Source organism: Mycteria americana, chromosome 5, assembly GCF_035582795.1.
Source record: "Mycteria americana isolate JAX WOST 10 ecotype Jacksonville Zoo and Gardens chromosome 5, USCA_MyAme_1.0, whole genome shotgun sequence".
NCBI lineage: Eukaryota > Metazoa > Chordata > Aves > Ciconiiformes > Ciconiidae > Mycteria > Mycteria americana.
This window is the reverse complement of record NC_134369.1, coordinates 73,475,337-73,499,350: the sequence shown is the minus strand read 5'-3', so window position 1 is coordinate 73,499,350 and position 24,014 is coordinate 73,475,337. Positions and strand designations below refer to the sequence as shown.

General features: G+C 45.4%; 2 protein-coding genes across 5 annotated transcripts in view; one reads left to right on the top strand and one right to left on the bottom strand.

Annotated features, from left to right (window-relative positions):
- Nucleotides 1-1,008: 1,008 nt before the first annotated feature.
- Nucleotides 1,009-15,880, bottom strand: KLHL28 (kelch like family member 28). Of its 3 annotated transcripts, none has more exons than XM_075504025.1 (6): nucleotides 15,548-15,680; nucleotides 14,733-14,876; nucleotides 11,607-12,505; nucleotides 8,656-9,099; nucleotides 5,655-5,863; nucleotides 1,009-5,036 (listed from the first exon to the last, which is right to left on the bottom strand). In XM_075504025.1, exons 3-6 carry the CDS (start codon nucleotides 12,503-12,505, stop codon nucleotides 4,873-4,875), a joined length of 1,716 nt encoding a protein of 571 aa, XP_075360140.1. In that variant the 5' UTR covers nucleotides 14,733-14,876; nucleotides 15,548-15,680; the 3' UTR covers nucleotides 1,009-4,872. The 3 variants fall into 3 exon arrangements, with proteins under 3 accessions (XP_075360140.1, XP_075360142.1, XP_075360139.1); XM_075504027.1 differs by lacking the exon at nucleotides 14,733-14,876 and adding an exon at nucleotides 12,773-12,875 and having other exon boundaries at nucleotides 11,607-12,496; nucleotides 15,548-15,672; XM_075504024.1 differs by lacking the exon at nucleotides 14,733-14,876 and having other exon boundaries at nucleotides 15,548-15,880.
- An 86-nt stretch (nucleotides 15,881-15,966) lies between these two features.
- TOGARAM1 (TOG array regulator of axonemal microtubules 1) overlaps nucleotides 15,967-24,014 on the top strand; it is a 44,280-nt gene continuing 36,232 nt past the window's right edge. For both annotated transcript variants that reach the window (XM_075504023.1, XM_075504022.1), the window contains exon 1: nucleotides 15,967-17,572. In XM_075504023.1, coding sequence (XP_075360138.1) covers nucleotides 16,040-17,572 — 1,533 coding nt within the window. In that variant the 5' untranslated portion in view covers nucleotides 15,967-16,039. The remainder of the gene's footprint in view (nucleotides 17,573-24,014) is intronic.

Below are 24,014 nucleotides of genomic sequence, written 5' to 3'. Positions count from 1 at the left end.
TAAGGCCTTGATGGGTATCACCTGAAAGCATTTTATTAACGTAGTAAACCTTCACCCCCCCTACCAAGAAAATCACTTGAGTACTTTCCTTTTGTGCCAGCTTCAGCATGACTAAGACTATAAAAGGCAGTGGTTTCTAGCTGAGTTCACAGATTACCCGATTACGCACGTTTTATGGACCGTATTGCTGAGCACCCGTGAGCACCAGTGGTGAACGGCATCTCCTACAGCAGCGACCAGAAGTTGAATTCAGCCTGGCGCAAGAAAGCGAGTTCAGCACACTGATGCCTGCTCCCAACTATGTAAGAGAATTAGCCATTCCTGCCGCTATTTAGATTAAGACAGCAAAAAAATAATTTCACCGCACAATTGCCAAACCTTGTATTTCCATTTCACTAACCAAGAGAGAGGGGTGCCTGTTGTGACTTCATGTAAGCCATCACCTGAAGTGAAACCACCACCCAAAAACACAAACATGAAGAGCTGTCTAACAGTAAACTGAAATGATTTAGCTGCAAACGCCTCTGGCCCAGAACAGATCACGTTTCTGCAGAGTCACTCAGTGATGACGGGTCTGCACCAGGAGAGAACAGTTTGTACGGCAGCTTTCTAGAGCGTGCTCTTCTGCCAAGGGAAGCAGGAACAAGCGGGTCTGTGTTCCTTCGATGGGTGCTGATTCATCAGGGAGACGTTACGGGTACAGGGACAGATGGAAAAGAGCAAGCCACAAGCTAAAATCCTCTTCCACAGGAGCCTCTAACGCCAGTGAGGCGCAGACCCCGCAACGGGGTTATTGGGGTTGGGTCTTCCAGCCGGCTCAACCCTCCCCACGAAGGGTAAGCATCCTCCTGCTCCACCTCCCCTTAGCTCTAGCTGCTACCTGGCAGGGCTGAGGTATCGCCGCTTGTGAATAACAACTCACCAAGATGTTTCTGCGTTAGAAGACTAAAGCTACAGGGTATTGATATTCACCACCCAACGAAACCGTAAAAATAAGTTTTTCTCCAGGTTTATTTACTAAATTGTTTCACATTCAATGAAATAGTTACAACAATACTTACAGAGCATTATCACAAGAGCAAACGCGTTGAGAACACTCGTAAAGACCAAGAATGCAGGTTACAGTTATTTTCCTGTTGAACTCAAATGCCGCTTTTGTAAACAGTAACAAAACCAGAACATTGCTGCTAAGAGATGTACACATAAAACCACTCTACGTACACAAAGCTACATATATCATTTTATACTCCCAACCAAAGCACTCTGGTCAAGTCCGAGTACAATTTGGTATTCTCTGTACAATTATTAAATCCTGCTAAAAATTATAGTTATCCTTGGGTTTAAAATACAGCACAGCGCATAAGGCAAAAAAATAGGAATTATCATCCAGTTCTTTGCGTTTCAGTTAAATATCAAGAATTTAAGGCAAGTTTGGACATTTTGCATTGTTTCATATAGTGAATGGGGACTTACAGATGGCAAATTCACAAAAGTAACATGCTGTCTCCCAGAAAGAGTTAACTGTTTGTAATGCGTACTGGACACGTTTGCCCCTCTAGAAATTCCAGCTAGACTTTCTGAAAGAAAAGCATTGCTAGTAGGAGAGGCTGTCACAAACCTTACAGATGAGTATCTTAAAAAAAAGCAGAAATTCAGGAACTGTATGTACACATATAAACTCATACCCATTTTTAAAGTGCTTTACAGATAATTTTGAGTGATTAAGAAATAGAACTGGATGATAATTTATAGTTGTATGACATCTTATTTGAAGGTCCTTAATTTTTAAACTGCAAGACAGACATGACAATGAGAGTATTGTTCTTTAAATGCAGATTTAAACCTATTGTTGTGTCTGATCTTCCTATAACCAAGCACTTCAGTGAACAGGACAACAAGCACCCGGAACGGAAAATGAAGATGGCGTGATTTTGAGTGACACGATCCCTAGGGTGATACACTGCGATCCATTTCTAGCCGAACGGTTCATCTGGTAACAGCACTCTCTTTCATCAGGCATTTTTCCCATTCTTCATACCAAGCCTGCATACTAAAAAATTGCCTATGCTGCTATCTGACATTTAGCAATACCAGGTTGCACAATACGGGGTCAATCTCTACGACCTAGTTTAACGTTGCCACTGCCCAGGTAAAGAGAGTAAAACATTCTGCAATTTTAAGTGCTCTGACTGCCGTAAATGAAAGCTGTTATATAAACATTGAGTGACTACCAACACTACCCTGACCTATGGATTTTTTGTTCTGATGAAGCCAAAATGATTTCTATACCTGGCACCACTTTGTACTAACTGAGAACAGCGTTTACTAATGCTTCCACTCAGAACATATACGTGAGCATCGTCATTCGTGGCATCCTACCGTAGTTAAACACTAAAAGGTATGGTATATACCGAACCGCATGGAAAGCCTCTTACCAAAAAAAGGCATCAACTTCTCTTAAGTAAGGAATTTTTGGTTTTTTAATATTAGTTCGTTAAGCTTTATCTCCGATGTGTATTGGAAAATATGATAGTCAATGGCATCTCTGTGAAACAGAGCGAGAGGCAGAACAGCGCATGTAAGCGTTCAGCTCGTGCATTTACCTGAGCAGAAGGAGAAGGCAAGCCACGCAACAGGCCACGCAACAGGCCACGCAACAGGCCACGCAACAGGCCACGCAACAGGCTGGAACGCCTCCCCGAAGCCCCAGCCCTGCTCCCCTTCCTTCCCCTCCCCGCACACAAACATGCAACTGCGACCACGTAGCTACCTGTGTCCTGTCAAGAGATTCACTGGAATAATTAAACTATGCTATTATTGCTATGTAACTAGAATCCTTAGTGGGTCAAATAAACTGCATTGAAAACGCTGAAATTGTTAATTTTATTTGCTTTTAAAGTCCTGCTTAATTCTACCAAATGTGAAGAATACGTGCAGGATTTTAACACCTGTGCAAACACCCGTTACCTACGAGTAACATTTCACGGTGAAAACACCCTCGTCTCCTTGACTGTTTAAAATCTGAACGCTAGCGTATGGAAGAACAAGGAACACCACCGTTTGCCTGGCTGCAATTAGCTTTCCAGGAACTTAGAATAAATCAAGTACACTCAAACCCCTCCACTTAACATACTTATAAAGAAATGGCTTTTAAAGCAACTATTTCAAATATTATTGCACCTTCAAAAATAATACTATACGGGCTTCAAAAACAAGGGGAAGCAAACATTAACTTAACATGTCAAAACAAGGGGAAAATAACTCTGGAGGCAGAAAAATTCTTCAGTACCAGGCCTGGCAATACACATACAGACATCAAAACAGAAATTCAAGATAACCATGATTCCTAGTTAAAATCAGAAGACAAACCAAAACGTTCTAGATTAGCTAAAATTCGTATTTATTCAGTCATCTACTTTAAATAATGGTTATGACCCACAGCATCGCTTTCTATTTATCTGCCCAAATTTTCACTAAGTTTAGGGTCAAAGCTGTAGCTCTTGAGACCCTGGTTAGTCCCAGGAACCGACCTTCAGTGCTCCGTTGCACAGGACACACACCTGGGCTGAGCAACTCCGCCCCGCACCTTTCATTCACTGCAACTTGTGTTCGAGGCAAGACTGTCTCAAGAACCCGCAGTGGGACCTCACTATTCACTCCCTATTTATGTATTTGTGAGAACAGGACCAATAAACAGATCTTCCACAAAAAAAAAAAAAAAACGTAACAAACGTCGAGCTCATTCGGTACGTTGTGTTATTCTTGACAGTTTTCATAGGCACGAATGTATCAAGCAAATAAGAAACAAAAACACTAGAACAATCTAAACGACCATGCTTTATGCATACTGCACTAAAATCAGTAACAGCCTTATCGTTAAGTCCTACATTTAGCACCATTTTTGTATCTGAACACTCTGAGAAAGCAATCATACATTCTTTTAAAAAAGGAAGTTATACAGAATATGGACACAAGTGCGCTTGGGAGAAGGACGGGACGGATTCATTTTGGAGTGTTTATTTTATATCACGCTATGAATGCTGCTGTGGCATTTTCCGATGCATGACTGTTGTAATTTTTCCTTGCATTACAATTTAAAACACACAGCAGACTAGCAAGATTAAGTCATTTAATCTAGCACTCATTTATCCACAAAAAGAAAATATAAGGGAAAGTTAAAACTGTGATTTCTCTTCAGCAGATCCAAAAATTTCGTTAAGAGGCAATAAACCTGCCCTGTAAATTTCTTTAAGCAGCTACTAATTACCATCCCAGCCCTCCTACCAGTGAGTGGGTAACAAAGGAGAGTGTACAGGCAACATACTATGGCATTTATTATTTACAAACCTTGAGATACAGAAACAAGGCAGCCCTTTAGTTACTGTTCATAAAAAAAATTATGAAGCACTGGCGTTTTCTTAATATGAAGACACCACCAGACAAGTATCAGCAAACTGTCCAGTCACACAACACATCCACACATCTCTCACCCCAAGCGCAGTAAACTTCGTGTTTCATAGTAGGCAGGAGGAAGAGAGAAAAGCTTTAGAAAGTGAAAGGGTTAGATATACAGTAAGTTTTCTAATCATATCCCAGGCATGTACAGTACTCTCTAAAATTCACTGCCATCAACAGGATGCTATCTAAACCCAGCTGGTCATAAGCTTTCCCTCCCTTCTGCCTATGTCACTAAAGTGACAAAGGCCAATTACTGGAAGAAAACAAATCCTTCCTCATTTCAATCCCAACTTCACCACACTCCTCCAGCTTTCCAACTTCAGAGAACGCAGCTTATGGTCTCCACCAGCAGGGTTTATTTCCAAGCAGATTAAGCTCCACCTTTGCACCAGGTCCGTAAAGTCCTGCTTTTCATCAAAGTGCAGTTAAACCAAAATTGCATCGACAGCACATCATCCCAGCAGAGTCCAGCCAGGTATCTGAAATGGGATCGTACTTCTGTACAGTGTTCAGATAGGATGACCCTGAATGACCTCCAACCACATAAAGGTAGTTATCAATTACAGCTGCACCGACTCCTATTGGAAGGGGAAAAAAGAGATTGCGTGATCACCAAGTGCGGAAATAAGTAGTATTTTTGTTCCTAATTGGAACCACACCCCCCACCCGAAGGCTGAACAGGCAAGTTCTCACAGCCTCTCCTTCTTTGAGCTGTCTTTAAAGAAAATGGGTGTACATGAAGAGTCCCTCTCTGTTCAGGTCTTACACTCCTTTTTACTGGTCTCATGCCCTTTCCTAAGACAAAGCAATGATCTTCTGTCCCAATACTCCTTGCCAGGGAGACAGAAGAGAGGATGCACTACTGGGTCTCAGCGTAAAATAAAATAGAACAATAACCACAGAATTGCTGAAACTCCCTCAAAAAAAAATCAATGAAAAAATAGAAGGTAGAGTAGAAATATGACTTCATATTATTTTTGTTACAGCTCAATATTAATAAACTGGACTGTAATTACAAATAGAGCAATAAATACTCATTCTTCCACAGAGCTGATTAAGTGATCTTCATTCATAGATGAAGTGCAATGCTCTGTAGACAAGTCACTGCCAACTTTATCGCAGCTTCTATCAGGTCAAATGGCAGTTTATTTCTGAAAGGATATCCGAGTTCACTGCTGAGTGTTTTATGTCCCCACCTGTTCTGGGTTCCTTCATGGGTCGACACACGGTCCACTGGTTTTGATGAGGATCGTATCTCTCAATGCTCGACAAGTGAGACACACCATTGTGTCCACCAACTACAAAAATGAAGCCCAGCATGACACCAACACCAAAGTTTATTCGTTTATCAGCCATTGAAGCGACTATCTCCCACGAGTTTTTACTTGGATCGTAACGCTCCATGCTGTGAATACAAGCAAACAACTTGTGAGGCTTGGATTTTAGTGACATTTGAATTTCACTCCACAAGAAACCTGCATTTGTCAGAGGTACATCTAGTTCTGCCAACCAATATTACCACACACAGGAATAATGCAACACAAAGTAGTGCTTGAGCCGACAGAAAATTCTGCGGCATGGTTGCTTTGTACTACCCAATGGTAGCACACAAGAAACCAAAGCCAGGGTTATCACCTCAGAAGCATCAATCACATCCTACTGTCCTTCAACAACACAAAGCAGCTGGAGGTTCTCAACAGAGTGTTGCCAAAAAGCAGTTTTAACGTATTTCATCCTGACACAGCAACTGCAGTTCAGCTGCTTCGCCAGTGTCCTCATGCCACTACCCTGGATCTTCAGCGTACACACTGAAACAAAGCAAGATTTTTCAAAGCTGGCCTCAGAACTGAAAGCTCTTTCAAGGATGACTGCTGCTATTTATAAAAAAAGCAACTCATGAAACACTGAACCCAATGCAGATCTGAAGTGCATCTATTTGGGTAACACATTAGATCAAGAACTTCCTTGAGGCTTGCCTGAAAATAACAGACAGAGAAGAAAAAAATGTGGAGAGCATATCCCTCAGGAAAAGCAGTAAAGAGGTTGCTGATCAAAACACTAAGGACAGAAGAGGCCTTCAGGATGAAATGGAAATGAATTATCATCATTATTGGGTTTTTTGATCACTGGAGCTGTACAGATGGTCCGAGTCATTAACACACTCACGGCACGTAGCCATTCCCTGCCCAAAGGGTAGCTTCAGTAGCACGAGGGGGCAGAAAAGAGGGGAAGAGAAAATCAGAAGCACTACAGAGTTGGAGAAAAGGTGCTTAATTACACAGCAGCCAGCTTTCTTTTAATTCTAGTGCTCGTATGAGTCTAGTGACTATGGCATGGCACCCTTGAATAATCAATAAAACCAAAATTATTCAATAAAAAGTAAATTAAATTTAGAAAGGCAAATAATGAAATATCAGATTCTAGTAACTCTACAGGAGCTGCTGGCAATTCCTTTCTGATGGAGGACGAGAGATGTGGCACAAAGAGCGAGACTACTGCAGAATTTCAGTGGTGTTAAGAGCCTTCCCTTTAAAGGTACCAGCTTGATAAAGACATTTCCTATTACTCCAGTGCTAACTCTTACATTTCCTGAAAGGAGGTTACCGAATTTACCTTTCAAAGGCCTGTGTGCACACTGCGCACGGACTTTTGGGAACCACTGCTAGCAAGAGCAAGGGCTTGATTATCTTCCTTTTTCTATGGTCTGTGCAGCACGGCTGCACGGGAGTGAGCATCCGCGAGGTCCCACCGTCACTCCTGGTACGCCTGATCTACTCTGCTACTGCCTTTGTTTTGTTTCAACTACTGCTAAAGCTGATAGCTCTCTATGGTACAAAGACGGTGTGGAGCCAAGAGTGACCACACAGGACAGCAGCACAGCCTAATTATTCCGGGTCAAATTCCCGTGTGAAGAAATCCTACAGTCAATAGAAAACTTTTAGAGATGGCTTGCTTGTCTATTTAGTATTTCAACTGCTATTACAGTTCATAATTTAAAATATAAGAAATTACAATAATGTCACATCAAGTATCATAAAATCCTGTCACAACCATACCAAACAGTTTAACTTATTGCTGTTTTGTATTTCAGTACTTGAAAAAATTGTTTGCATTTTCCAAATGAAAACTGCTTAGCTATACTTTCCTGGCTGGAAACCAATCCTTTGCTTCATGAACTGTTCTATAGAAAAACATATCAAGTATAAAAAGTAAGTACAATTAATGACTAGTGCAATGTTGTTCTACTACACTGTTAAATAATCAATGCATCCCTTCCTATAAGCAAGATTTTCATTTTCATTCTTTATTCAGCTATTCAGACTTGTAGTTTATTAATTAGCTTCCTGGAGGGACATACAGCTGATTTGTTCCCATTTTAATAAAAAAAAGAGAGTACAAATGATTTCTTTGCTTAACTAAGTGCCCCTGTCCATCCACAGAGAGCGACGTGGAACAGAACAACTGAAGAGCATGCTGGTACCAGGAAACCTCCTGGTGAACCTAAGGTCTGAAGCAAGCCCACTTCTACCCAGGAGCCAGAGCAGAAACCACCATCCTGAACTTTATTATCACCATTAAGACTACTTTAAGACTCCATCTGAGGTATGCATTTATTCTGTGTATATTAAGCATGTGAAAAATCCTATTCATTTCAAATCAGTGTTTTAAACATTAAAGTTAACCATGCATCCTAACATTTTGCAGGCTTGAGGGACAAGGGTGTACGCAGCACTGGCACAGCGCTAAGCACGCCTCTCTTGAGAGCTCAGTAACCGAGGTGCATCACCATGACACAGGTACAAGTACGCTACCTTGGGCCTGAGCAAATAAGCCCACACAACACTGATCTGCTGAGTTAACCAGCTCGGGTGTCTACAAGGTCAGGTGTCTTGCACCACCTTGCTTAGTAATATGCTTCTATGTCCGTCTCTACCATTTTCCCTTCTTAGGGATTTAAAAAAACAACAAACCCCAAACAAACCAGCTCTGAGCTGGAATGCGTAAAGATAAGTTAAAATAAAGATTTCCCAGCTGAATTATTGGACTGATACTGCAGAACAAGGATTAATGAGGCCCACTGTGGATTATCAATCTATCTTGGAACAATTTTTAATTGGCTGCCAAACACAAGCTTAACAGGGAGTTTTGCTGATTTCCAGCTTGTGACATCGAGCTACACACATCAGAAGCACGTACCTGTTCATATGGGCAGGACCATAACCACCAATGGCATATATCATTCCGTCCAAGACAGCTGCAGCAAAACAACTTCTTGTTTTGTTCATCGGAGCCACTAGCTGCCATTCCTTCACTTTAGGAATGTATTTCTCTACAGTTCGTAAGTAAGACTGCCCATCGTAGCCACCTAAGGCGTAGAGCTCTCCTGCCAGAACTACCACTGCCAGAGTACTCCGGCTCTCAAACATCCTTTCAAGAGATGTCCAAGTGTTCGTATCGGGGTCCCAGCACTCCACTGAATTCTCGTGCTTTCGGTAAGTGATGCCTTGACACATGTGGGTTGCAATCCCTCCTACAATATATATTTTCTGGTCTAGGGCACATATTCCAAATTCATAGCGGGGAATGCTAAGAGGTGCCAGGCCCATCCAGGAGTCATTCTGGGGAAAATACATTTCAACACTGAAATAGAAAAACAAAGATTATGTGAGCAAACCTAACTTTCTGAAGCTCTGTGCAGCGCAGATGAGCATTGAGGAACACAGTCTTAAGATAATTTCGTAAGTCCCATCCGATGTTTGCTGTTTCTTCCAATAGCCCAAAAGTAAGCTAAAATCAAAAGCTGTTTACTGTTCAAAAGAGTTAAAAACCCAGGGCCTCACAGCGTACCGTGTGATGCAGCAACACAGCAAGTAGCCGTGGCACCAAGTCAGAGACCTGAAATGACGAATTTTGCAAGTACAAACCAGGCAGACTACGGAGAAGGCAGGACAGCAGCGTGGATAACGCCGGGGAAGACAATACAGTGCTGATGCCACACAGCTTTGGGAGGTAGGCTGTGATCGGGGTAAGCTAAAAATACAAACCAAAGGGCTAAGAAGGGTAAACTGAAAAAACAAATCAGAACAGCCACAGAGATGGGAGAGAGAGAAAAGGAGAATTAGAGAGGAGGAAGCACATATCTATATATACGTACAAACATACATTTAGAAAGCACAAACTGTAGTTTTTTAGATACGTATTTTACATGCACTGTATAATTTAAACGAAATGTCAAAGTAGAACAAACTAATTTGAAAAATCCATTTTCTAAATACTGCTTATTTGTGTTTTCTTTTAGTTATACTCACTGTTAAAATACGGTGGGTCTAGCCTATCATGTATAAAGTCTAGTCAATCTACCCAAATAGTTTAGTTAAATGATTTAAAAGAATATCTAGTACACCGGAAATATGATCTATTCAAAAACCACACAAGAAAATGAAGCCACTGGAGAGCTGACAGCCACTGACTAAGAAGCCAGAAGCAGGGACTGCTGAAACACCAGACTGGCTCTTGACAGCAGCAGCCCAGTTAGAAAAGAGTAGTACTAAATATATTCTCAGTAATTTTGTTATTATAAGGTAGCAGCTAACTGTAAGGGAAAAACCAGCTTTCCTGCAAGTACAAATAAAAAGTAGAATGAGAACAATGGAATTAAGGTTTCCTACTTCACAATTTTAATTGTATTAGGAATTATTTGTTTAATTGATCTGTGATTTTTTTTTTTATGTCAAGAGCAATTGTTTAAAGTTAATACTTAACTGAAACAACAGTTTAGGAAGGACTAATGTGAATAATAAATTAAGGAAGAGCAAATTTTTGTATGCATTAAAACATGGTTAACAGTAATAAAGAACATTTTTGCTTAAAAAAATAACCAAAATAATCCAAACTACACTGGTATGTAATATTGTTACAATCATTGAAGAAGCTGTCAAAGAAACAGAGCTGAAGAATATCAGAGGATGACTTTATTCACTCAAACAGACCTTTTATTAAGCACAAAAACCCCTTTATTTTTTAAATCTATAAACCCAACAATTCCCAGTCCCAACATCTAGTTTACTATTGATCCCTATTATCGGGAAAGTTAACTTTAAATAACTTTGACAGCATCTCTAAACACAGGGAAAAAGAACATACGGATCTTCCCAGGTTTTTAAGTGCAGGTATATATAGGCAAGCATGGGACTGTCACAGAAAAGAAAGTCTCAGAGTAAAACATTATCCCAGAACTCAGCTGTAGAGCCAGCTCGGGTAGTCTGCTTAACAGGGAAAACATTTACTGCGTTGGTAAGCGTGCATTCAGCAAAGCACTACATGTGTACCTATAAGTATGCGTATATACGCAGACCCACACATAGTTTAACTACCATTTCTGGCACTGTTAATACAACGTTACAAGTAAACCCGACCATACCAGTATGGGGAAGAAAGCTATTTTTCTCTCCATTACATTCCTTTTGCTCACATGGTTAGCCTCAGGGATGTAACAAACTACTCCTGTAACTGCAGAGGAGGTTCATTTTGAAAACCAGGTGAAGAAAGATGGGCACCGACCCGCTTCTGCCAGCATGGATATGGATACCTACTCAGCAGCAGAGACTGAAGTCATGATTACGTTATGATCGAGCACGTGACATTGCCAAGAACTACCTCTTCGCTCTTCTCTGATTAAGTCTATTTTAATTCCAAGGACTCCTGAGTTATCAGGAAGCATATTTGTCATATTAGGTTAAATTTTATGATCTGATTGTCTGGAATAATAGTAGATCACGGAAAAATTATGTAAAACAAAAGACCTGAAAGCATAAAAAAGTAGCATACAAACTTTTACTAACCACTTTTATTAACCAAATTCTCAATCAACAGAATTAAAATGATACCATTTTATAGCTATTTGTGTTGGCACAAACAAAAGCCCGTGACATTGAAGATTACTCATGCAATCAAAAAGCATTTTGAATTCAGTGCTCGTCCTTGTTCAAAAAAAAAAAAAATTCCAGAGTTCTTATGAAGGAAGGCAGTAACTGCAGTCCTGCAAACCACAGCTCTTCAGCGATTGTCTTAATTCTGACCCAGGGCGGTAACAAACATGCAAGAACACCACACCACTCAAGTGCTGCAACAACTTTACTATCACTTACCTTTCCAAACACGCAAACAGTCCAGCTTTTCCTCCTACAGCACAAAGAACTTTGGGAGCACAGCGCGGTCGTGTCATCAACATGGTCTGGTGGGAAAGTCTGTGTTCAGGCATAAAGTGGTATTTCAGGGCCTCATTCAGCAGATGTTTACAAGTATGGTCATCACGAATGAGATGGTTTGCTTCGTATAACCTCGTAAGAAACTTAACGCTCAGCAGCGGCAACCGAACACAATGTAGCAGCTGTGCCAAGTACTTCTGCCGCTCCTGCACATCATATTTGATCCAGGACTCTAGTGCATAAAAAACGGTTTCTTCCGTCACAACATTCAAGCAGTCATTGGAAACAATTTCATCCAATTCAGAATGCGTAAGCTCAAAAAATTCTTCCATCTGACAAACATCTTCAAAGTTTTGACAAATATACTTGTTAGCAGCCAAGTAGAGGTCATGGCAGCCATAGGTCTCTGCAAAACGAGAAATCCCAATGCAATTGCCAGGATCAAGCTGGCTTTCCAGAAATGCACAACACTCCTTCACTACCAGTTTGATCTGGAGAAGATTCGCAGCTGGAAGAAGTGACTCGACAGTGTCTTGTGAGATAAACACAGTTCCCGTGTAGGCATACTCCACGATGGCCTGCAGGGCTGCCTCATCAATGCACTGGAACTCCACCTCCGAGTTCTCCTTCTCAGAAAGGTTCCCAGTGAACATGGCTTTGAAGTACGGACTGATGCTGGCAAGCACCACTTTGTGGGCATGGATCTTGACATCGCCAACTCTAAGGATAATGTCACAGAGCTCGTGATGTTGGCGAAGGAGGTTCAAGCCTTGCAGAAGCTGTTCAGAATGCAAGTGGGTTACGTTGGCAAGCATGTAGGTTGGAGACGACTGGTCCATCTGCGACAAACAGAATTTTTAACGCATTACTCAGGGCTTCATTTCAACAGCTTCATTACTCATGTTACTTAGACATGCCATACATAACATTTAAGAAATATTGTTGCATTTTTGCTTTTATCTTAATTAGGTTTATTACTTTCCAATTTCCTTTTCCAATCCTTATGCGCTATGCTTTTACATGCAAGTTAAATCCAGGACGATCAAATGTTTATTAATAGTGCATACTATATTAATCTTTGACTTACTTAAAAAAAAAAAAACAACCACCACCTTTTTTTTTTTGTTCTGGAGTAAAAATGCATATTATCTGAAGTGTTGAATACATGACAGGATTCCGTATCAGATATTTGAGAGAACTGAACAGTAACTGAAATAAAAATAAACAGACATAAAGAAAGAATAGGACTGGCTTATTTAAGACGAAGTTTTAAAGTTCTTAAACTACTTTCTGCTACTTGCCTTGCGGCCTACTTAGCGCTGCTGTGGTGCAGCCAAGCCCTGCCGTGCTCCCCCTCCGACCAGTGCTGTGGGCAGGGCCCCATCAGTCAGCAGGGACCAGCTCCCCGCTCCCCTTCCTCGCCCGGAACAGAAGAGTCCCTCCCTCTGCGCAAAGAGGCAAAAAAGACCCACGGAGCCCGCGGGGCCCTGGGCTGCAGGGAGAGGGGTGCTGGAGCAGAGGCTGCTGTGCTCTGAAGGGGAGCACAGAGAAGGGGGAGATCCTTGCCTCATCTCACTGAGTGGCTTCCACTGTGAGAGGAAAGTCTCCAGTGGACATGCCCTCGCCCTCCAGAGAGACCAGAGCCGGGGAAGACTGGGAGCTGGGCCCGGCTCCACCATCAAGAGGCGAGGGGCGGGAGCTGGTAGAGATGCTTCCCAGGGTGAGCAGGCGAGCGGGTCCCAGGTGGACAGGCTGGGCATTCTGGTATCTATCACCATCTCCACGTCCTCACGGCACCGGCAGCTACCCGCGCTCCCTAATGTCACTAGTAAGGGCAGAGAGAAGGATCCTCGTTCCTGCCTACAGCTCCACAAAACCCCCAAACACTTCTTCCAAAAAAGTTTTAGTTTGCATCGTGACACCGGAAGGCACTGCGATACCTGCTCTAATTTCAGTGTCATTGAAATTCAAATGGTGCTGCCCACCACTACCTGTTGGAGAAGCAGTTCTGCAGCTCTTTATTCAGACTGAATTATTATAGCGGTGAGAGGGCGGAGGGTATGAATGGGTCAGGATCCTGGACCACAAGGAAATACAACTATTGTTCTACAGAGAACACTCCAACCATCGAATTTCTGAAATGAAAAGCTGATTTAATTCTGATTTGCTTAATGGCTATGCAAACTTCAAGATCTCACTTCTTTTATCTTATTATTAAGAAGTTCATCATTTTTACAGCTCCCTAACTGACATCTAATTTGCAGTGAGCCTACTTACAAAGTGCTTAATCTGGAAGAATAAAATTAGTTGCCAACGTTTAAATACAGAACATAATAGCACTGACAGAGAAGTGAAGGCTTACAGCTAGGGAAAGAAAACCTCTTACCCATTAAAAGATAAGTAAGCTCATCCCTCTCCTATTACAACCCTATGCTGGAAAAAAACACGTATCTAAAGTATTTTAACCATCTCTGCAAAAAGCAAGATTCCATACAACAACATTTTCCATCTAACAACATTTGTGCAGTGCAAGTTATATGGCGAAAAAAGAAAAAGAGCAGCTAAAACACTTTCTTTTCCTTTTGTGTATGTGCTCTGTTCATAGGTCAATTGTACATTTATACAGAAATCACAAAACACAAGGTAGCACCGCATGGAAGGAAGAGGGAATGGTTACAGTGCAGGTGCGAAGCCTGTAAAACCAGTTACAAATAACTACATTTAAGTTACTCCGCAGAAATAAAACCTTTTGGACCAACTTGGTAGAGATGCCTACTGTTGTATCTTGCATACCTCCTGCAGGGCAACGCTCGCCCACACCGCACATTTGCATGTATTTATTTTATTGTTGAGCAAGAAATCCAAACCTGGAACGTTAACTGGCCCTGAAGAACGTAGGCTAGTCCAGCAGTTTGTGCTCACAACACAAATCAAATGGTTGCCCCTAGGCTCTGGACTATCAGATCCTTTTCACAGTCTGTGGGTACAACTTACCTTGAATAGCAGGGAAAGAGTTATTAGAAATAAAAAGGTTAACCAGAAATGTAAATAGCAAAGCTCGCTTACTGAGGAACTGCTCGTCTAAAAACCACGGTGCCCAGCGAGCGATGCAGAGCACAGCGTTTTCTTTAGGTGACAACAGCAGGAAGGGCTCCCGGCACTTTTCTGTTGCAAGGTAGCACTTAAGGGCTCGCCAGTTCCTTATTTAGGCTACAAAATGGTCGCAGCCAGTAAGCGACTCCTCTAGTTTCGTTCCTCGCTAGAGCGCGTAAAACCTCAAAAGCGCCCGCCCTACGTGCCGAGCTAACCCCGGCTCCGCACCCCCGAACCGGCCCAGCCCGCACCTTCCGCACGCCCGAGAGAGCGCAAGAACTAACGTGCGGCCGCGAACCGCCTCGCGGACGAGACCCGGAGCCCCCCCCCGGCCGCGGCGCTTCACGGAGCTCCAGCCCCAGCCGCGGGGCCGAGGAGCGCACGGCCGAAAGCACCCGCAGCGCGCTCCCCGCCCGCCCCTCCTCGGCGGGCGGCCCGGGGGCGACGAGCCGCGGCCCCTGGGCACCGGCCGCCCCGCCGGTAGCTCCGGGACTGCCGGGACGCGGCCGACACCCTTCCGCCACCGCCCCGCTCCCACGAGTGTCTTCCCAGGGCGGGCGGCCGCCACCTCCCGAGTACTTGAGACCGCTCCCACCCCGCAGCGCGGCGCCGCTCCATCCCGCCCACGCTCCGCAGACCGAGCCGGGAAGCAGCCGTCCCCGCCGCGCTGCGAACGGGCGCGGAAACGCTGCCGACACCGAGGCGGCCCCGGCCAGGCGGGGCCGGACCGGACCGAGCCCAGCCGAGCCACTCGGCCGCGGGGGTCCGCTCGGGCGGGGCCGGCTCACCTGCGGGCGGGGGTGGTGCAGGCCGCGGCGAGGCCGGGCCCGCGGTAGCCGCCGCCTCACTCGCCTCCGCTCGTACGGCAGCGCCCGGCAGCGGCGCGCGTCACTTCCGGGCACCGCCGCCCCGCGCCCTCTGCCAATCAGCGGCAGGGAAGCGTCACGCACCCACAACCCCTCGGGCCCGGGCGGCGCCACTCCCCGCGCCGTAAGGGGGGGGGGGCGGCGGAGGTTCCGCTTCACTGGCGCCCCGCCTCGCATCCCCGGCACGGCCCGCTGCCGCCCCGCGACTCTCGGCTTCTGCAGCGCCGCGCTTGCGCTCCGCAGCGCCGGCGGAGGCGGGGGGGCGGGGGGGAGCGGCGGGTCGTGTGCCGGCCTCCCCCGCCTGCCGCGCCGTGGGCGGCGCCGCGCAGGCGCGGTGCGGGCCGGCCCCTGGCGACGGCGGTGTTGTGCCGCGCGGCGTTGCCGGGGCGGGGGCGGCTCCGTCCCGCGCCGCCCATGGCCGCGGCCCTCGCGCTGCCGCCGCCCGCCCGCGCCATGGAGGAGCCGGCGGGCCCCGAGCGCGGGGCGCGGGGCGGCGGCGGGAGCGGCCGGCTGCCGCCGTGCCTCAGCCCCGAGCGCGGCGGGCGGGCGGCGGGCGGGGGCGACGCCGCCGCCGCGGAGCTGCCGTGGGGGCCGCGGCCGGCGCCGCGCGGAGAGGCCCTGCGCGGGCGGCGCCGCGGGCCCGGCCGCCCCCTCCGCCCGCCCGCCGCCTCCGCCTCCCTGCGCGCCCTCACGCCGCCGCCCGCCGCCCGCCGGGGCTCGGGCGAGCTCTCCCGCAGCCTGGCCTGGCAGCTGGGCGGCCCCGGGCCCGCCGGGCGGCCGGAGGAGGAGCCCGGCGCCGAGCCGTTCCCACCCGCCGGCCGGCAGCGGCTGCTGGAGGGCCGGCTGGTGGGCGAGGGCACGGCGCCGCCGCCCCCCGGCCAGCCCGGCAGCACCGGCCTGAAGTTCGGTCTGTTGCCGCCGGAGCTGCACGCTCGCCTGCTGGACCAGGAGGACTACAGGAGCCGCATGCAAGCCGTGGAGGAGCTGAAGAGGGTGGTCGGAGGTGCCAGCCAGGCTGCGGTGGCCTCCACACCCGTCCCCAGCCTCCTGGGTCTCATCAGCTTCCTCTACACCCTCCTCGATGACTCCAACTTCAAGGTGGTGCTCGGGGCGTTGGAGGTGATACATCTGCTGGCCCTGCGCCTGGGCGACCAGGTCCAGACCTTCCTGGCGCCTCTGGTCTCGGCTGCTGCTAAAGTCCTGGGGGACAACAAGCTGGCCATCCGGCAGGAGTACAACCGCCTGTTCCTGCGGCTGATGAAGGCGGCGGGTCCTCAGCAGGTGCTGGGCCTGCTGCTGCAGCGGGAGCATCTGCAGCACAAGAACTCCAAAGTGCGCGAGGAGGTGGTCAACATCTGTATCGTGGCCCTCCTCACGTACCCTAGCGAGGAGCTGGACTTGGACAAGCTGGCGTTTGGGCTGGCTCCAGCACTGGTGGACAGCAAGCGCAGGGTCCGGCATGCTGCCATGGAAGCGTTTGCTGTGCTGGCGTCTTCCATGGGCCCAGGCAAAACCACCCTTCTCTTGAAGGCGGTGGATGCCGTGGAACTTGAGGACAACGGGGACGGGGTGATGCACGCGGTGCAGGCCAGGCTGGCCAGGAAGACCTTGCCAAAGCTAGTAGACCAAGGGTTTGTAGAGTACGCCGTGCCCCTGCCTTCATCTGGTCATAACAGGGGGTCGTGTTTACCCCCCGGAGCAGATACAGATTGGTTGCTGATGGGCAGCAGGACTCAGAGCGCGCACAGTTACTGCGGGTATCACGCACGGGATGATGCCCTGCAAAACCCCAGCTCGCACAGCGCGTATGCTGATCAAGGAATAAGTCCAAGAAGAGTCTTGAGTGCGGGTAAAGGAAAAAACAAACTGCCTTGGGACAGTGAGCAGGCTGGAGACAGGGAAGGTGGTTCAGGAGTGCAGGTGCCTGTCACGAAGGGTGTGGAGCAGGTATGTACTCGTAGCTCACTGGGCTCCTTTATTCTAAGGCATGGCCCAAAGGGGCATTTGAAAGTTGTCAAAGGTTTAGTAAATGACAGGTATTTGCGAGGTATGGCTAATACTAATATTCAATGTGCTAGGATCTCTGTATGTACATTGATCTGGGAGGGCAAATTTGAGAACTTCTTATGTCAGATTTAACACTAGTAGGAACCAGACAACGTATCACCCCAAAAAAAGATTTTTTTTTTTTTTTGTAAGTTAGCTGGACTTCGTGAGGCGCTTCTTACAACTGACCTGTCTCTGACAGGGGCTAGCTAATACCCAGGGAATGGGTACAAAAGTGGGGAAACTACTTCAGAGCTTCTGTTTGTATACTTGTGTTTGAGAGTACTTGGCGGACTGCAAAGGGTTAAGCAGAAATGTTGGCTTTCCTAAATACAGAAGCTGTCAGTCTTCCTTTGGAGGAAGACTGACAAATTGCTTCAGTTCGGGCTTTGAAGGCAGAGCTCTGGAGTGTGGCTGAGCCAGTGCTTTTCGGCAGTGTACGGACCTGTAATAAAACCTGGGGGTTGCCAGATGTCTCTGTGGCTCTTGTTCCTCAGTCTGATTTGACTAGGAAAAATGCAGGTCAGGCTGAAATAGCAATTCTGATGGACCCGAGTTCTGATTTTACCACTTACTGACCATGTCGGCAGCTGCAAAGGGAAGGAACCTGTGAAAAATTGTTTGGGTCCCTGTCACTTTAACAGTGGTTCTGTTGTGTGATACCTGTTTTGGATACCATCCATGCGGTTAAGACCTGGGGGGTGTATCTGTGTGTGGTGGGTTTTCTGTTGTCTGTGGCCTTTTTTTTTTTTTTTTTTTTTGACTGGACAGGTTTGATTTATCATGACTTGATCTCTAGCAAGTGAGTTTAAGCGAGTAGATCTTTTTAGAAAATCAAAAGCTGTGTAGAATAGACTTCCTCACTACCACGTTCACTTATTCAGAATTTAATTCTTAGTTGCTTAGTAACTTGTTCCTGTATTGGATGAGGTCATGAACAGTGCTACTTTGTGAAGGCTAGCTTCTGATAAGGTCTCTTAATAAAAAGAAACATGAGTTAACATTCTTGTAGTGTAAAAACCTTGAAGTTCACGTATGTACTTGTATGCATGCACGCTCATGTCCTTCGCTGGTGTGTTACCCTTATTCTGACTGCTAAAGAGATCTGTATCTTTTTTCAGTTGATGAATTGGGCAACTAAATTCCCTTGGGTTATCTACAAAGCAAATAGGGTCTGAGCAACAAGTTACTTAGGAAACACCTCCAGAGGAAGAAGGTTTTTCTTTTTGAAACAGCTTTTCAGTATTAATACAACTTGTAGAAATAATAGTTAATTGCCAGCATTCTCTAGGCAAGTTGGGCTGAGTTCTGTGCTACTGTTGTTTGCTGCTGGCTAGGTTTGTGTTTTCCTGTAGGCTGGGAACAAAAAGCAAGCCAACACATGCACCAAAAGCTGGCTGCTGCTTGAAGTGCTGGAAGGTCCTCTGCCTGAGACAGCCCTCTCTCGAGGTCAGTTAGGTGCTGTGGAAATTTTTTCTTTTTAACCTTTTTGTACATGTGGTGGTTGTTATCCCTGTAAATTGGGAGGATTGCCCAAAGGTTCCAACCCTGGAGAGAGGGAGAGAAAGCAATTAATTTATGGTCTCTGTTTTGTTGCATATGTAAAGTGCATTTAGAAATGGTGTGAACTTAAAGTTACATTTGACCTGGGGAAGTAGCTACATACTCATGGCTTCAGGTCAGTGCTGATGAGGTACTTGGTTTACTAGGGAACATCCTTGATACTAGTACGATAACAGTTTTTAGACTCTGTATTTTTATACGTGTAGTAGGAACTTCATGGGTGTAAATCCCATCTCATAATACTGGGATGAAAACCAACCGAACTGCTGGGCATCTGGAGTGCTAAGGGCGCACGTGGGGGGTTTTGGTTTTGGTTATAGAGTTACTCTCAAAGGTGGGCAAATCATAAGCAGACTGCAGGCAGCTCTGGTCTCAGAGAGCTAGTTACCTCCCGTATGTGAAGCCTAACCGGAACAAATAGAAAGACCCTCAGATTCACTTCCTACATCTGACAACCACTTGGCTTGTCTCTTCGTTATCCCAACATTTGTCTGTGTGACTGAATCTTTGTGGGGTGACAGGTTTTCTTCTTTTCTCCTTGGAAGACTTTTCCAATTATGTAATGTCATGCAAATACTTCAAGTTTAAATTAAGATTTTCCTTTTGTGATCACCTTTATTCTTACATCTTTGTGTGTTATGCCAAATGCTTCACTTTGTTCCTACTTAGGAACAGAGGTAGAACTTATATTTGTGCCATGTATCTTTGCAGAATTAGAACAGAATCAGTTTCAGCCTTTATTCGGTAAAAGCGTTGTTCTGAACAGGAACTACTTGTCACTGTCCCTGCAGTTCACTTTCCCAAATCTCTTTTCCTTTGCTGCTATGCGAGGACTCAAGCTGTGAAGTTAAGCAGTCTTGCTTTGCTGTCGCTGCTGCCGCATAGTATACAGTAGGTGGTAATGAAAATAATTATACCGGGAGAAAATCCTGTTTGTCATGTACTGTGTTTATTCCTTTTTAATAAGCACTAATTTCTTTGCATCTAATGACTGTTTTTCTAAGACATCCTGTGCCTCCTACAGATTCTGATTGTTCCTGTCTCTTCTGTTTGCTCTCTGACTTGTTCTGTTTGCCTCTCACTTCCATTTTATGTTGTTTTCTTGCATATTTAAGTTGGTAGAAAGCAGATCAATAACTTTGAGGCGTCAGAGTTTGAAGACTTCATCAGTTGCACTCTACCAAAGGCAACATGTTAATGCTCCTTGTGCGCTTTTACTTGAAAGACGTCTGAGTAACCAGAAACCTCCAGTTAACCAGAATTCATTTTACATTGACGTATAACTCCTCTCCACATAGCTTTTTGCTTACACGCAGGTAAGTACTGACAAGAATAACGTTTGATGTCATGTTTGATAGAATTTGAAAGTTGCCAATTTTGACTTGGACGTAGATGAACACAGTACCAAAATTACGCCTGCATTACCAGCTTGCTTTAGTGGTAATGGCTCACCTGACGAGAACAATGTCAAAAGCGTTGTTCCCATAGTTACGAATAGACACCTGAAGGCTGCTACAATACAGCAGCTAATATTTTGAAAAATTTGTTTCAGTCCATGTGAAAATGTAAGCTGTTTCTTTGCCAGTGGGCAGTTAAGAAGAGCGTACTACTGGCAGACATAAGGTTTTACAGCTACCCTTCAACTAGCTTTTGGGAGTTGGGGTTTTAAAAATTGCTGTGTATTAACAGCTGCCCACCTGGCAGGCTCTTCCAAGACATATTAAGTCGAATGTAAGTTGAAGCTGGCTCAAGGAGTAGCTTTGTTTCTCTGTGCAGTCTCGTACCAGTTTAGTCTGCGTAGGCTGCTGTAGTCATCACACATCTGTCTCTCCAATAGCAGTTGTTTAACTGGTGCTGGTGGCACTTGTTTGTCACTCAGAAACAGTGGTGGCACTCAGTTTTTCAAATTCCAATGATTCCTTTTTACTTCAGTGTCTGTAAAGATAAGGTCTGGCTGTAACGTGCTCCTGTGAAAGACAAAAGCACGATTTAATGTAGCTACGGCATCTTTGCCCTCTGTGAGGGAAAGGAACAGCCTTGTTTAAAGAAGTACATCAGGGAGGCTTTTTCTTAGAAGGTAAGGCAAACGCTGCTCATCATCCTGTATAAGGGAGAAAAAGAGTAGGGATTCATTTTGATTACCCACACGGTGATGGCTTAAGCAGCCCCATCGTCAATGGAGAACTAGTCTGTGCGGTCGGTAGTCTAGAGAGCTGTCGTTGTGACCAAGGACCTAACTTAGCATGAGATGAGTTGTTTTTGAGACTGAGTGCTATTGGCTAGACCACATTTACTGTAATGGAAATTTGAACAACACGGTAGTTTAACTATTGAAATACTTACCCGACCGCTGTAGGTTGGCAGCTTTGTTACCCTGTCTTCACGTCCTGATCATTTGTCTTATCGTACTGTTACATCTGTCTGAATAGATTGTAAAGCTCTCCAGGGCAGGGGACATCTTTTTATCTGGCTTTGTGATTTTTTGGTACAGTATTTGCTAGCTTCTTGATGGTGCTCATTTTGTTACATCCGTGCCACAAAACTGCTTTTATCCCGTGGCGTGTATGTATCTTCGATGCAAGTAGGTGAACTGTGTTTTGACTTAAGGCGCACTGGGACGAGTAAACCTGGACGGTGTTTCCTGTACTTGAAGACATTCCTTCTTGACTGAGAGAGATTGCCATAAGCTGTATAAATAAAGCTCTTTTCCTTGGGGCGTTTAGCAATCAAAGGGGGGGGGGGGTGGAGGGAGAAAGTTAGCCTTGTATCTCTTCTTAACTATTTTCAGTAAGGTATATCATGCATAAAAATTGGGTAGTTGACTTGTTCATGTGAATGTAAAAAATTAATTATTAATTCAGACATTCCTTTGAAATGAATTTGCTTAAAAATTAACTTTTGGAGTCATTTTGTGGCTGAAAGGATGCATGAAATTAGCTTAATGTTTAAAGTTGTTTTTCTACTAGTATTTTTAGGGTCATGTTACGCAGTGATTGTCCAAGGCCATGTCTAGACTTTCCCGATCAGATAAGATGTGAAGTAAAACATGTGTAAGTTAATGTGTACTGAAAATACGGTGTAGATAGAGCACATTGCCTTCAAAGGTTTGTCTGAACGCAGCTTCTGTAGGTGATGTTAAATTGGGTTATTGAGGAAACATTTCTCTGTAATCCCCGAAGTCCTTTGAAACTGATTTTGTTTCATACCCATCTGTAAACTTACGGTTGTCAGCTATGCTGCGGATTCAGAAGGGCGATCTGACTACACTGACAGCATCACCGAGAGTGTCCATCCTGCGCAGCGTGTTCCTGTACAGCGCAAAGTCCAGCCGTGACTGCGGTGACACGTGTGGCTGCCGCCTCGAGCAGTGGAGGTATCGCCAGCTGCCGATGGCTAGCCTGACCCTAGGGGTGCAAGCACAGAGTTTCTCTTAATTTTAGATTTGCATGAGACTGTAGTTATGTTCAACCTTACAAACACCTTAGTGAGAAGCTCTAGAGTCAGAGATGCTTGAACTGCCACCACCTCAACTTCCAGGGGGTGCCCTCGTTCTGCACTCGGAACAGAGCCTTCTCCCTACTCGTACTGGCAGAAGAAAACGTGCCCGATGGGTAAACACTGCAGGGCCTTTCTCAGGAAACTGATGCCTCCAGCTGTCTCTTTTGGAGTCAGTGCCACCAAAGGCCCGGAGAGCAGCATTGAGTGCAGCGGGACTGTTTGGTCACCCGAGGAGCCGCCTTGCCCCAGTGCTGCGGCTGACTTAGTCCAAGTCACGCAGGCACGGAGTTTTGCTGGAAAGGGAGCCAGCACCAGTGAGATAGCTCAGCAGTGTTCTGCCTTGAGGTGTGCTTACAAAATGTGGCACTCACGGGGTATACAGCACACACCCCTTAGAAAGGTCATTAAATAAAACATTTATACCAGTCTTTATTTAATCTGTGGGTCTGATTTCTGACAACTGGTATCCTTTGGTTGAAGTGCATGATTTCATGCTTCAGTGCTTTATATACTGAAATTGAAGGCTTATGGCTTAATAATAGTCATAGCACCTCAGTTTCCATTTTTCTTTCTTTCTGAAAGCCAAACCTGAGTTCATCAAATAAAACATAATTATCTGTGCTTCTGCACTTCCTGTTCTTGGCAGCTGCACACATCTGTCAAAGCTATGGGCCAGACTCTGCCTTTGACGCTACCCTCTTCTAAAGCCAGATTTGAGTAGCCTGACCTCCTCCTCCTCCTCACGTGGGACAGAGGTAGTTGCTGTCACCACTCAGCTTGCATCAGTAGGCTGAGGCGTCTCTGGTTCCTAGCTGAATTAATAAAATGGTAACTGTTTTGTTGATTTTTTTTTTAAGTATCTGCAGTTTTATCTTCTGAAGCATATGCTTACAGGAGTCTTATAACAGCATCAGAGGAACACTTTGCTAGAGATAGGAAATACTTGGCAATACAGGGTGGTAATAAAGTGTATAACCCCATGAATATTTTCCTTTGTACTTCAGTAAGGTCCCGTTCATTTCTAATCCTGAGCTGGCAGAACCAGGCTCGTGATGTTCAATTTGTTATCTGTAAATCCAATGGATAAAGTTGTCTGAAGTCGCTGAAGTGAGTGTTCTTTTTCTGGAGACACTGATGTACTGTGTCTGCTCCCGTTCCTTGGGTTTAGCCTTGGAAAGTGTAAACAATTCCAATCTGAACCAGACCAGATCCTATTCCAAAGTAAACATTTATGTTGTTTTCTTTAGGACTTGACATGATCTACTGATCTTTTGGGTGCTGA

What these genes read in the sequence shown, in the direction of transcription:
- KLHL28 (XM_075504024.1), bottom strand. Translation starts at nt 15,802, where the DNA reads ATGCGAGGCGGGGCGCCAGTGAAGCGGAACCTCCGCCGCCCCCCCCCC. An exon ending in TGCACCACCCCCGCCCGCAG is followed by an intron (nt 12,506 to 15,547) that starts GTGAGCCGGCCC and finishes TGTTTGTCGCAG; the next exon opens with ATGGACCAGTCGTCTCCAAC. An exon ending in CATGAAGGAACCCAGAACAG is followed by an intron (nt 5,037 to 5,654) that starts GTGGGGACATAA and finishes CCCTTCCAATAG; the next exon opens with GAGTCGGTGCAGCTGTAATT.